This window comes from Portunus trituberculatus, chromosome 47 (assembly GCF_017591435.1).
Source record: "Portunus trituberculatus isolate SZX2019 chromosome 47, ASM1759143v1, whole genome shotgun sequence".
In the NCBI taxonomy this organism is placed as follows: Eukaryota; Metazoa; Arthropoda; class Malacostraca; order Decapoda; family Portunidae; genus Portunus; species Portunus trituberculatus.
In genome coordinates, this window is record NC_059301.1 from 681,091 (window position 1) to 694,614 (window position 13,524).

Here is a 13,524-nt window from a genome sequence, read left to right on the forward strand (position 1 = left end):
CACATATTCCGATGACGGATGGAAGGGTGTCCTTTAGGTATGTCTGGAGCTCATAGGACTTGCGGAGGAGAGATCTAGCATTCCAGAACATAACTGTGAAGGCCATTATTGGAAGAGAGAGGTCAGGAGTCTGGAGAGAGTGGGCCACAGAGAGGTGAGTATGGTGGGAATAGGAGTGCCATTCTGATAAAGGTGAAGCCCTTTCCAGAAGAGGGTGAGCAGTTGGGAGATGGTGTCTTCCTTGGGGGATGCAGAGGACATACCTTCAGGTGACTGAGGTAGGTGAACAGGAGCAGCAGTATGACTTGGAAGAGGTGCAAGACTGGTTGGTGTAAGTAGGTGGGGTGGTTGGGGTTTGGGGAGCAATCTCCTCGATTAGGTGAGTGGGGCTGGCAGGAGGTGGATGGACGTCAGCCACTGTGAGAGAGTGCACGAGGTCACAGTCCAGGATTTGTGGAGTGGGAGGTGGCGGGGCTGGTGGATGTCGCTGCCATGTGGGGGAAGGACGTCGTGAGCGGCTGCGGCTGCTGGAGGAGTGGGTGGCTGTACTGTTAGGTGCAGGGGCCGGAGCAACGTCTGGGGCATTTCCTTTCTTCGAGGTCCTGCAGAAGTGCGAACCTGTTTCCTGTGGTGACTACTGTGGAGTAGGGTACACCTGACTGAACTTGTCGTGGAGGCTGAGGGTGTGATGGTGGTAGTGTAGCGTTAGGAGGGGCAGGCTTGTGGGTGGCCTGCTGCTTGGGGAACTGTAAGGACCTCAGGTGCCTGTTGATGTCAGTGAGAGAGTGTCCTTCCTGAGTCAGATTGATGTAAGTCTGTTGGGCCTGGCAGTTGAGGGGGCAGTAGACTGACCTGGGTCCGTGTGGTCCACCACACTGAAAACAGTGGATTGGTCGGGTGCATGTGATGTCGTCTGTCTGGGAGGAATGAGGGCCACTGCACCTGGAGCAGTGGACATTTGACCTGCAGGTGTTGATGGAGTGGCCAATCTTTAAGCACCCAGGACAGCGAAGCAGAGGCAGGAGGTAAGGTATGGGCCTGTATACCAGCTGATGTATGGCTGCACAAGTGGGAAGGGTCCCACTTACCTTAAGGTGCAGCCACCTCCCTGTGGTGGTCCGGGGCAGACAGTGGGGAGGGAGCCAGGTGATCTCTACCACCTCACCTCCATCAAAGGTATTGAAGCCCCTCCTCACGGCCTCCAGGTCAACATCATCTGCCAGCGGCCCCACCCTGGCGTACCTGAAGGTGTCACCTCCTTTGTCTGTCCGGCGGCTGGTGACTGTCCAGTCTCCTAGTTGGAAGGTGGATAGCTGGAGTTCGGGAACCTTAGAGATGTTGGATTCCCCGATGGCGACGATGAGAGCAGAGCCATTACCCAGTGAGCGAGTTTCCCCCTCCAAGATGGAAGAGTGGAGGGCCTGGGACACCTTGCTGGGATTGGAGAAAACCCGGGTGCAATTGGTCTCTCTCAGAAGGAAGGAGGCTGTGGTTGACGTGGTGTGAGGAGGGTCCTGGTCGGGAAGGGTGCGAGGGGTCTTGCCAGAACCTTCTATGGATGGGGAGGGGGACAGTCCCTGCTTCTGGGAGGCCGGGTCATGGTCCATGGCCACGGGGCCGGCAGGGCCGGGTGGCATGGCCCTGAAGCGTAGAGGCACTAAAATAGGCGCTGATGGAATACAGGATAGTCCGGAATGTGTGTCACACAAGCAAGTAAGTAGAGTTCCGTGGGAGAGGTGAAGAGAGTACGAGCAGCGATCACACGTCCTCTCCGTGTCCACGTGTTTCCACCGACCCTGTTCATACTATTCAGCTTCTTCCTTCCATTCTTGTAGCGCGCACTGTGGTTTTGTTGTCGTTCGTGGAGCTCAAATCCGGATTACAGTCATACCAATACCGAAACAACTGTTACCAACTCAAGCTAGCGGCAGACCTCTCGCGGCTCTACCTTCCACAGCGACTCTTGGTACGGATTGAAGGTAAGGGCGAAGGCTTTGCCTTGCTGGTCGAAGGGAAGGTCCGTGCCTTGGCCTTCGCGACTCTTGGTACGGCCCATAGTTTCCCGCAGAGATGTATTGAGACGTGGAACAGTTTAGATGAAGAAGTAGTGTCTGCAACGAGTGTGCACACTTTTAAAGTAAGATTGGATAAGTGTAGATATGGAGACGGGGCCACACGAGCATAAAGCCCAGGCCCTGTAAAACTACAACTAAGTAAATACAACTAGGTAAATACACACACACACACACACACGTAATGATAATAGTAATACTGGCTACATCTGGCAGCTCAGAGTTAGTGCTTCGTCCACACGATAGATGGCGTGCGAAAAACAAAATTCTTGTGGCATATTTTGGTAACTGTTTGGTGTCAAAGTTTTGTATATGTTGAATGCCAAGCTTTCCAGTCTTTCTTCTGTACTGTCTTTGATGGTGGGACACTTCTTCATGCCACACCCTCTCCTGTGTTAAGCAATGGGAAGTTGCCGCTTTCTTTTTCATTACTAGAGGAAAACTAAGGAAGAACTGATGGACTAACTTACGAAAACCACATTATAGTTTCCTAAATATGTCATGTACACCTGTACTTAATGGTGTTATTGCAAAATAGCTACAATAGCGAAAGAGATACAGCAGGACGTGTCTGGGGGAAATTACGTCAAAAAGATTACTTTTTCTCGTTTAATGCATGGCAAGGAACTAATAGTGAAGTAAAATTTCAGTGATTGATGCTTTTTCCAATGCACAGTGACATGAAATCACACATCATTCTTAATAAAAGCTAGAGAGAGAGAGAGAGTATATATATATATATATATATATATATATATATATATATATATATATATATATATATATATATATATATATATACATATACATATTAGAGAGAGAGAGAAAGAGAGAGAGTATTTTGACGTGAAAGTAATTGCTATACCAAGAAAAATCAACCTTCAGGCCAAGTTTCACCTGATATACAGTTCACTTATCCTTCATTTAAATGCACATGTATATATGTACATGTCTACAGCTATACATGCACATGTATATTCACTTATGTACATGACCTTGCTTAGTCATACGTTTGCCCCAGAGACAACTTCCTACATCTCACCCTAGTTCACCAAAGCTGGAAAACACTGTATTATCTCATTTGTTTGTATGATTTACCATCTAAATCTTCGTGGCACAGTATGCCATGACTATTGCAAGTCTATTAAGGTCACATATGTGGTAGGCAGCCTTGAAACATTGACATATAAGGAGTGTAACTCGGGCATTCCCATGTATTTTCAATGGGCGCTTAGCAATGTTTTGAGTGTAAGGGCAGCAGAAGACCAATAGCGCGCTGGTTTCACTTTTGTGACGTCATGCCACTTCCTGTTATAAAATCTCCTTGGGGGTGATGGTATCTTTACGAAAATGCCCAAATGAGAGTTGTGACTCAGGTAGGGATGTGCACCGAAATTAGGTATACCGAAATACCGTCATTTAGCTTCGGTATTACCGGTATCAAGACTTTCGTTATACGGCTGTTACGGTAAATATATGTATATATATATATATATATATATATATATATATATATATATATATATATATATATATATATATATTTTTTTTTTTTTTTTTTTTTTTTTTCAATATACCTCAGCACTGGTAAATTTTTCTAGAATTTTCTTTCGGTAGGTGATATTTCTTGGCCAGGGCAATGTCCTAATATACAGGTCCTTCCCATTCTCTTCATTTCCTGGTTCTCCCTTCGCAGCTCCACTCAGTTGATTTGACATCTCATATATGAAGCCACGCTATTGATCAACAAGGGAGAGAGAAAAAAAAAAAAAAGATAAATGGAGGAAGTGGGATTAAAACAGGAGATAGAAAGAAAAAAATGGATGATAATGGAGGAAATGGAAGTAAAACAAGATTTAAAGGAATAGTACGAGACAAAGAAATTGGGTAATGAATAAAGGAATAGGAGGAAATAGGAATGAAAATGATATTGAAAAAGAAAATAGAAGGAAATGATAATAAAATACCAGTTAGAAAGAAAGAAAATGGATAACGGAAGAGGGAAGAGGATTTTCTATTCCCTGTTTCCTTATCCCATTTCTTCCTATTCCTCTATTCGTTGTCAATTTTTTTTTCTATCTCTTGGGTTGTTCCTGTTATTCCTTTCTATCCTGTTTTATTTCCTTTTCCTCCATTTATTAACTATGAAATACTGCGGTATTTCATTAGTAATTCACTATCACTCACTGCCACAAAGTCGAGGTTATCCTCATGGCATGAGTGTATATGATCACTAAGATATGATATCCATTATAGCAGGCAATAGAGGAGTGGAAACAAATGTAATATCGTGATGAAAAAAAACACGCCAAGCTAAAAAGGTCACAAGAAGAAGAAGCAGCCAAGTCGCCGGAGTCTCCGCTGTCTGTGGTCGATCTCATCATCTCTGCTCTATTTTTTGGTATTCCATGTAAGATTTCACTTTATGCATTACAAAACAATCCTTTCTTGGGGGCAAGGTTTGTAAAAAGCTAATAGAAATATATGCAGTAAGTCCTTGTTATATGGTACATATGCGTTCCTGAAAAACCTTACCGCATATCGAATTTACCGTATACCGAACCTATTATAACATGTAATAATAGGGAATGCGTTCCAGTACGTCAAAAGTCACCCCTACAGAAATGAAAATACATGAAAATAATCATTAAAAAAATAAATAAAAAGTAAAGTACTGCCCAAAAGAAATAAACAGAATATGTTTTTATTTACCTTTCAATCATCATGTATTCTATCAGATGATGTCCTTCCTGAGACTAATAAGAGACAGTAGGGATTTCAGCCCTTACTCATCTTCCGCCGAGTGGGCAGACAAGGATAAGACGTCGTCGCCTGCACTGTTGGAAGCAGATGTAGAAGGGCCAGCTGTAGCAGGGTTGGCACGTTTCAATGGTTTGAAGAAGAAAGGATATTGAGGAAGGGCCAGATGTAGCAGGGTCGTTAGGTGTGATAGGGATGACATGTCTGACTGGCTTGAAGAATGAGTAGATGGAGGACTTTAGTTTTCCTTGTTTTTTTCATCATAGATTTCTTGATAAATCTTGACACTTTTCTCTACGTCATGAGCCACTTTGCTACTCCTGGCAGGATTTGGGTCACGTTCCTTCAGGGTTTCCAGAGTTTTTTTCGATACCACCGAGACATTCTCTAGAGTTTTGATGTCCAGGCCACACACAGGTTCTTCCTCGTCTCCCTCTTTTTCTGCCTCCTGTGATGTCTTGTATAGCTCTATAAGTTCATCATTTGAGGGAGATTCAGCATGGCTTTCCAAAAGATCTTGAACATCATCATCAACTTCATCGAAGTTGATGATGGCAGAGATTTACTATGTCATTTCTGATCGCACAGATGTCGTCCTCAGCGAAGCCTGGGAAGTCATGCACGCATTCTGGCCATACTTTATTCCACGCCAAGTTCATGGTAGACGTCTTCACTTCGTCCCAAGATGACTTGATGTTATCTAAGGCGTGCTTGATGTTATACGACTTCCACCATTCACTGATAGTGGGCTTGCCAGGCCCATCTGTGTCCTTTATCAGTTGCTGCATGGTTCGCTGCTGGTAGTAGGCTTTTAGTGTTTGCCATGGTTATGAATATATTTGTGCTTACAATAGACCCTTTAATATTTCATTAATTCATCTAATTAGTAATGCATGTAAGTGATATGTAATGCAGTTAAAAAAAGGGGGTGGGAGGGGAAAAGTTACTTAACTCCAAGGGTGGTCAAGTTGAAGTCAGTACTGTGAGTGGCAAGGAAATGTGGTGTGGATGACATCGCCACCCCTGCTCCCCCACGCGTTGCCCTCTCCGATGACATGAGCAGATACCGTATCTGTGAATTTTTCTTACCGTATATCAAATTGAAGGTAGTAATTTCCAAATACCGTAACTGTGAATTTACCGGATAAAGAACTACCATATAACGAGGACTTACTGTATATATATTTTGTTTTTTACCCATGTGGCCCAGAACGCATTCCCCCTATTTCCATTGTTTCCAATGGGAAAATTCCGTCCGCTTAACGAATTTCCGCTCTACGAACAGCTTTGACACCCCCTATCCTGTTCGTTAAGCGGAGTATTACTGTACTAGTACTGTAGTTAAATAAAATGTGTGTTTGGTACTTCATTTATTGTTTTTTTTTTTCAGTCTTTTTGATAAAAAAAGTTTTTTTTTTTTGGAGGATCTGGGAACGTAACCCCTATTTTCCCATAGGGCTTATTATTCGCCCAACGCGAATCTCGCTGTGCACGACAAGCTCAGGAACATAACAATCGTGTTGGGCGAGGTATGACAGTATTCTTTTCCTTTTCCTCTCTCCTCTCTATTTACCACATTTTCTTCTTTTAGACCAAATACAACAACCTGCTTATACTTCACAGTATTTGTAACTAGTTTCTCCTCTTCCTTGATAACTGTGTGTGTGTGTGTGTGTGTGTGTGTGTGTGTGTGTGTGTGTGTGTGTGTGTGTGTGTGTGTGTATTTACCTAGTTGTAATTTTACAGAGCCTGGGTATCATACTCGTGTGGCCCCGTCTCCATATCTACACACATCCAACTTTCCTTTAAAACTATGCACACTCCTCGCTGACACCACCTCCTGACTCAAACCATTCCACACCTCCACACATCTTTGTGGGAAACTATATTTCTTCACATTCTTCAAGCATATTCCCTTGGCTATCTTTTTACTATGCGATCTTGAATTTCTAATTAAGTTTTCCTCTCTCAACATCATTTGCTCATTATCCACTTCATCCAGTCCGTTCAACAGTTTATAAACCTGTATTAAATCTCCTCTTTCTCTTCTTTGTTCCAAGGTAGGCAAATTCATTTCTTTTAATCTCTCCTCATAGGTCATTTCTGCCAATTCCAGAACCATTTTTGTTGCCATTCTCTGCAATCTCTCCAACTTCCTTATATGCTTCTTTTTATAAGGGGACCAAACCACTCCAGCATATTCCAATCTTGGTCTAATTACCATACTAATTAATATCTTTATCCATATAATGGAAGGCTAATCCAATATTTTTTATCAAATTATACATTTCTCCAAACATCTTATCAATATGAGCCTCAAACTGCCCATGGTCTTGTATTATCACTCCCAAATCCTTTTCCTTTTCCACCTTTTTCAACACTACTTCTTCACCCATCTTATATGTCCCTCTTGGCCGTCTTCCACTCTTTCCCATCTCCATCACATGACTTTTGCTCAGATTAAATTCCATTTGCCACCTCTTGCTCCACTCCCAAATCTTATCCAGGTCTGCCTGTAAAATTTCACAATCTTCTTCACTCTTCACACACCTACACAACTTCGCATCATCCGCAAACAAATTAATATAACTGTTTACTCCTCTGGCATGTCATTAATATATACCAGGAAAAGTATTGGTGCCAGCACTGAGCCTTGTGGGACTCCACTCTCCACCACCAACCAGTCCGACTTTGCATCCCTTATTACCGTTCTCATCTCCCTCCATCTCAAGTAGTTTTCCATCCACTTTAACACTTTTCCTTTCAGTCCTCCATAAATCTCTACTTTCCATAACAGTCTCTCGTGAGGTACCTTGTCAAAAGCTTTCTTTAAATCCAAATATACACAGTCCATCCATCCCTCTCTCTCTGTATTTTGTCAACCACTCTTGAATAAAAGCTCAGTAGATTTGTTACACATGACCTCCCTTTCCTGAAGCCAAATTGATGATCCGATAATAACTTATGATCCTCCAGGAACCGTATCCAATATTTCTTTATCACCCTCTCACAAATCTTACCAACCACACTTGTTAGAGACACAGGTCTATAGTTAAGAGGCTCTTCCTTACTGCCTCCCTTATAAATGGGCACCACTTCAGCTCTCTTCCACTCTACTGGTACTTCCCTGTTTCTAATGAACACCTTATAATATCATATAATGGATCAATCAATTCTTCTCTACACTCCTTCAATAATTTTCCTGAAACTTCATCTGGTCCCATCGCTTTATCATCTTTAAGTTCCTCCAACATTTTATATAACTCCTTTTTAGGTATCTTAATGTCCTCCATGTGCACATTTCCTTGTACATTCTGTGGCTTTACAAACATTGTTTCTTCAGTAAATACTTGCTGAAACCTATTATTTAGCAATTCCACTATATTCTTAGGGTCATCTACTATCCCTTGCTCTCCTTTTAATCTTTCAATGGACTCTCTCTTTTAAGTTTACCATTTATGAACCTGTAAAACAATTTTGGATGTTCCTTACTCTTGTCTACAATATCTTTTCAAATTTTCTTTCTTCCTCCTCCTTACCCTCACATACTCATTTCTCGCCACTCTATAATTCTCCTTATTTAGTATATTCCTGCTCTTTTCCATCTTTTCCAAGCCACATCTCTCTTTTCCTTAGCCTTAACACAAGTTGCATTAAACCAATCCTTTCTTCCTTCCTCTCTCGGTTTATACTTTGGTACAAATTTCATAACTCCTTCTTTATAATATTTCATAAAAATCTCATATTTCTTTTGCACTTCTCTGATTTGTAACATCTCCTCCCAACATAACATAACATAAATAATAGGATAACAAAGGGCCACCAGGGCCCATCTAGGTTATCCTGTATCAGTCGCACAGCGACCTCGTCATCAGTACTTAAAGATACACTTACAAGTACACAATACATTATATACTAATTCTAAATATTTGGCCCATTAACAGGGCTAAGTCCTGCAGCGAAATCCTCTACAATTTGTGGTCCCCATACATGGGGATCATGTCTTATTTAACTATAGTAAATTTCTTATAAAAACTATCATGCAGTGCTATACATAATTATAAATCTAATGAATTTAAGTGCTTATCTAATCTGTTTTTAAACATTGTCAAACTAGTGCTATTTACAACCGTCTCTGGCAATGCATTCCAGAAGTCTACCACTCTATGACTAAAGAAATATTTTCTTATATCTAACCTGCAGCCTTGCTTTCTAATCTTCCTGCCATGATTTCTAGTCCTATTTCCTCCTCTAAGGTAAAGAAAGATCTCACATCTATGTAGTTTGTATCTGAAAACATTTTAAATAACTCTATCATATCCTCTTATACATCTCCTCTCAAATGAAAACATGTTTAATTCCTTTAATCTATCTCTATACTCCAGGCGCTTTAATGCTGGTATCATCCTAGTTGCTCTTCTCTGAACTGCTTCTAACATGTTGATATCCTGCCTATAGTGGGGTGACCAGGCCTGTATGCAATACTCTAAATGGGGCCTAACATAGGAATTATATAAGCTACGCACCACTTCCTTACTTTTATAACTAACATTTCTATTTATAAAACCCAGGATCCTATTTGCCCTATTTCTTGCTTCTAAACATTGCTTTGAAAATTTCATAGTCCTGTCTATCACTACTCCTAAATCCTTTCCTTCCTCTACTGCCTCTAGCCAACATCCCTCCATCTCATAGTTAAAGTTTGTGTTGTCTTTACCTAAATGCATAACCTGACACTTATCAGAATTAAACTCCATCTGCCACCTGTCTGCCCATGCTATCAGCCTGTCCAGGTCTCGTTGTATTCTGTAATTGTCCTTTTCACCCTGTACTGCACATGCTATCTTAGTATCATCTGCAAACTTTGATACTTTGCTACTAATTCCTAAATCTAAATCGTTAATGTACACCAAGAAAAGAAGAGGTCCTAGCACTGATCCTTGGGGTACCCCACTAACCACTTCCTTCCACTCAGACATTGCCCCATTTAATACTACTCTCTGTTTCCTATCAGAAAGCCATTCACTAATCCAGTCAACTAACCTACCCCTATCCCATGTAGTCTCAATTTGTACACTAGCCTCCTATGCGGTACCTTATCAAACGCCTTGCTAAAATCTAGATATATAACATCTATGCTATTTCCATCATCTAACTCCTTGGTAATATATTCTAAGATATCGAGCAAATTTGTAAGACAGGACCTCCTGATCTAAAGCCATGTTGGGTATCTCTAATTAATCTATTCTCATTTAAATGCTCCCAAATACTACCCTTAATGATTTTCTCTAGTATCTTACATACTATACTAGTTAAACTGATCGGTCTATAATTATTCGCATCATCCTTCCTACCTTTTTAAATATTGGAGTAACATTAGCTAACTTCCAGTCCTGAGGTATCTCAGCAAACCTAAGTGATCTTTCAAAGATTAACTTAAGTGCTTCAGAAATACTGTCTACACCCTCCCTAAGTACTCTGGCATGTAGCTCATCAGGACCACTGGCTTTCCTATCGTCTAGTTCAAGAATAAATTTCCTAATAATTCCCGGTTTTATATCAATATTTTCTAAAGCTCTTAAACTACTCGCCGCACTGTTTGTAACAGGATTTCCTATTCTTTCCCTAGTAAATACTGAAGAAAATTGTTCATTCAATAATTCTACTATGTCTTCATTTTGATCCACTACTACACCATCTTTTCTGAGTGGTCCAATCCTATCCTTATTTCTTTTATCACTGACCTTGTAATAACTATATAATTTTTTGGGATCTTTACTCCCAGCTCTAGCTAGTTTTATCTCTGCCTGTCTTTTACTTTTTTTATAACCTTACTCAAATCATCTCTGACCTGTCTGTACTTAATCAAATCTACATCTTCCCACTTTTCTGCAACTCTCTATATGCCCTCTTCTTCTCTCTGATCTGGCTACCTATCTCATGAGTCCACCATAATGGCTTCCTGTTTCTCTGCCTTATATCTTTGTAAGGGATACACTGCATCACTATACCCTTTACTACAACCTTAAAAATATCCCACATCTCCTGTGCAGTTTTAATTCCAAAACTATCTTCCCAGTTTACCTCTCCTAATAACTGACGTAACCTACCATAATTGCCTTTCTGATAGTTTGGGACTCTAGTCTTATTCGCTATATTATCCCTACTGGAATTAATGATAAATCTAATTATATGGTGGTCACTGTTTGCTAAAGTCTCTCCTACCTCAACTTCCTTTAAACAATGCTCAATATTTGTTAGTACTATGTCTAAAACCTTCCTCCCCCTAGTAGGTTTATCTACCATCTGCACTAAATAGTTATCCTGAAAACTTTCCATAAACTTATTTTCACTAGCATCTCCTACCATCCTCTCCCAGTTTACTGACTTAAGATTAAAATCCCCTAAGATAATTGTCTGACTAGTACACCCCTATTTATCTCATCTACCATAAGGTTGTCTACATCTGCTGACTGGTTAGGTGGCCTATAAAAGCTCCTACTCTAATAACCTTACTTTTGTTTACTCTAACATCCAGCCATAAGGACTCTACTCTGTTATCTACCTTAATACCATTAACCTGACTGGAAATGAAGGATTTTTACATAAATAACTACTCCTCCGCCTATCCTACCAATTCTCTGGTGTAAATACATAATGTATCCATCTACTTCATATTCTTTCCTATTTTCCTAAACTTTTCCTCATTTACCCATGCCTCTGTGACACATACAACATCTAGGCCCTCCTCAACTATATAACTAGATAACTCGTCCTTCTTGTTCCTAAGACTCCTGGCATTTACATAAAAACATTTAAGTCCTGCTACCTTCCTAGATGCTGTCTCCTTATTTGGAATCCTAATCTTATTCTCTCCTATTTGCACCTGGAAATCTTTCCTAATCTTTTCACTATCTCTGTTTATCCTATCTAATTTATGTCTAGCATCTTTCTTCTGGAATGCATTTGCTACCTCACCCCCTACACTCCATCCCAACTCCCCCTCAGACATCCACTCAGCACATCCACACCCTTCCTACTCAGATGCACACCATCCCTAGCATACAAATCCCTTCGCCCATAGAACCTATCCCATACATCCACAAAGCTGACACCCACATCCTTACACATCCCTTTTACCCGATCATTCACACCAATGGCTCTAGACAACCATTCCTGCTAACATACACACGAGGCAAGATTCCTGACACTACACACCTCCTACCACTCTCCCTTATCTTGCCTAACATTTCCCGAAATCTTGCCACTAACTCCTCCGACCCACCTGCTCTGACATCGTTCCCACCTACGTGCAAAACTACTACACCCTCCCTCTCCATCCCCCAACCTCTTCTGCACCTCCTCACTCACTGCCTTCACACCTGCACCAGGCATACACACGTTCGTCCTCCTATCCCTGTCTTTCCCACAGAAAGTGCTATCTAAATACCTAACCTGAGAGTCACCCACCACACACACTGAGGTGTGCTAGGCACAACCATCCTCCTCCTCTCCTCTACCCCCTTCTTTCTCCTTTCACTCACCACAACCACTTCATTCACTCCACTCTCACTCTCCCCCTCCCCCTCCAACAAACCGAACCTATTTTCACACTCAACAGGTTTAGTCCTATCCTCCTAACTATCTCCGCTTTCCTTCCCCTCGCAACCTGCCATCTCTGCCTATCCTGACTACTATCTTTCCCAGTCTGGCACGCCTGCTCCCTCTTCCCCACTCTGCTCTTCCCGACAGAGGGCCAAGCCACCCTGTCGCCCTCAGAAGGTCCAACCTTCGGCCTAACACTGATCTCCTGCCTAATTTTTTCCACTGCCTCCCCAAGCCTCTTAACCTCCTCCTTCAATTCAAAGATGAGAACTTCGTTCGCACTTTCATAGGTCATCATGATTATTAATTCTTTTCCATCACTTTTTATCCTTATGCTTATCACTTCTGCGTTGTTCTTCCCATACCAAACCTTATCCACATTTATTTATTTATTCGTCATAATCATAACTCCTCCTCCACCTTTACTCTCCCTATCCTTTCTCCATATATTATATTTATTATCCAAATTTATCTTTGTTTTTTCATGCAATTTTGTCTCAGTCAAACACACTATATGAGGCTTCTCCACTATCATATAGTCTTGCAATTCCAATCTACTTGACAGTATCCCATCTATATTAGTATACATTACGGTCCACCCACTGCTCCCTCTAGGGTTCCTCCGTATTCCTTCTTTCCACATACCACTTTCTGACTCTCTCTCCTATAACTCTCCAAAAAAACTTTTCTCTTTCCTCCTCAGACCGCTCATCATTTTTCCTTCTCGCCTCTTCCACCAATTCCTTATATCTTCTCCTCTCTTCCTCATTTCTATTCTTTCTCACAAACACCTCTTTACAACCTTCTATCTCTCTTAACTTTGATGTTCTATATAGGACATCCTCCAGATTGTTGTGACTTCAGTACTACTTTAATCGGTCTGCTCACTCCTCCTTATACGGACCCAGTCTATGGATCTCTTCCACTTCTTCTTGTAGGTCTTTTTTTCATCATCATTTAGATTTTTGAACAGATCTCTTACCGTTTTAATTCTTCCTTAATTCTCTTAGGCTTATATGTTATATTTTGTTCTTTCATTCCAAATATTAACACACTCTTCTTCTTTTCTGCTATTTCCCTTATCAAT

At 41.2% G+C, this 13,524-nt stretch overlaps 1 protein-coding gene across 1 annotated transcript in view; it reads left to right on the top strand.

Annotated features, from left to right (window-relative positions):
• Window positions 1-1,635: 1,635 nt before the first annotated feature.
• LOC123520750 (actin-related protein 8-like) overlaps window positions 1,636-13,524 on the top strand; it is a 133,024-nt gene continuing 121,135 nt past the window's right edge. Inside the window, exon 1 of the mRNA XM_045283313.1 lies at window positions 1,636-1,713. Coding sequence (XP_045139248.1) covers window positions 1,636-1,713 — 78 coding nt within the window. The remainder of the gene's footprint in view (window positions 1,714-13,524) is intronic.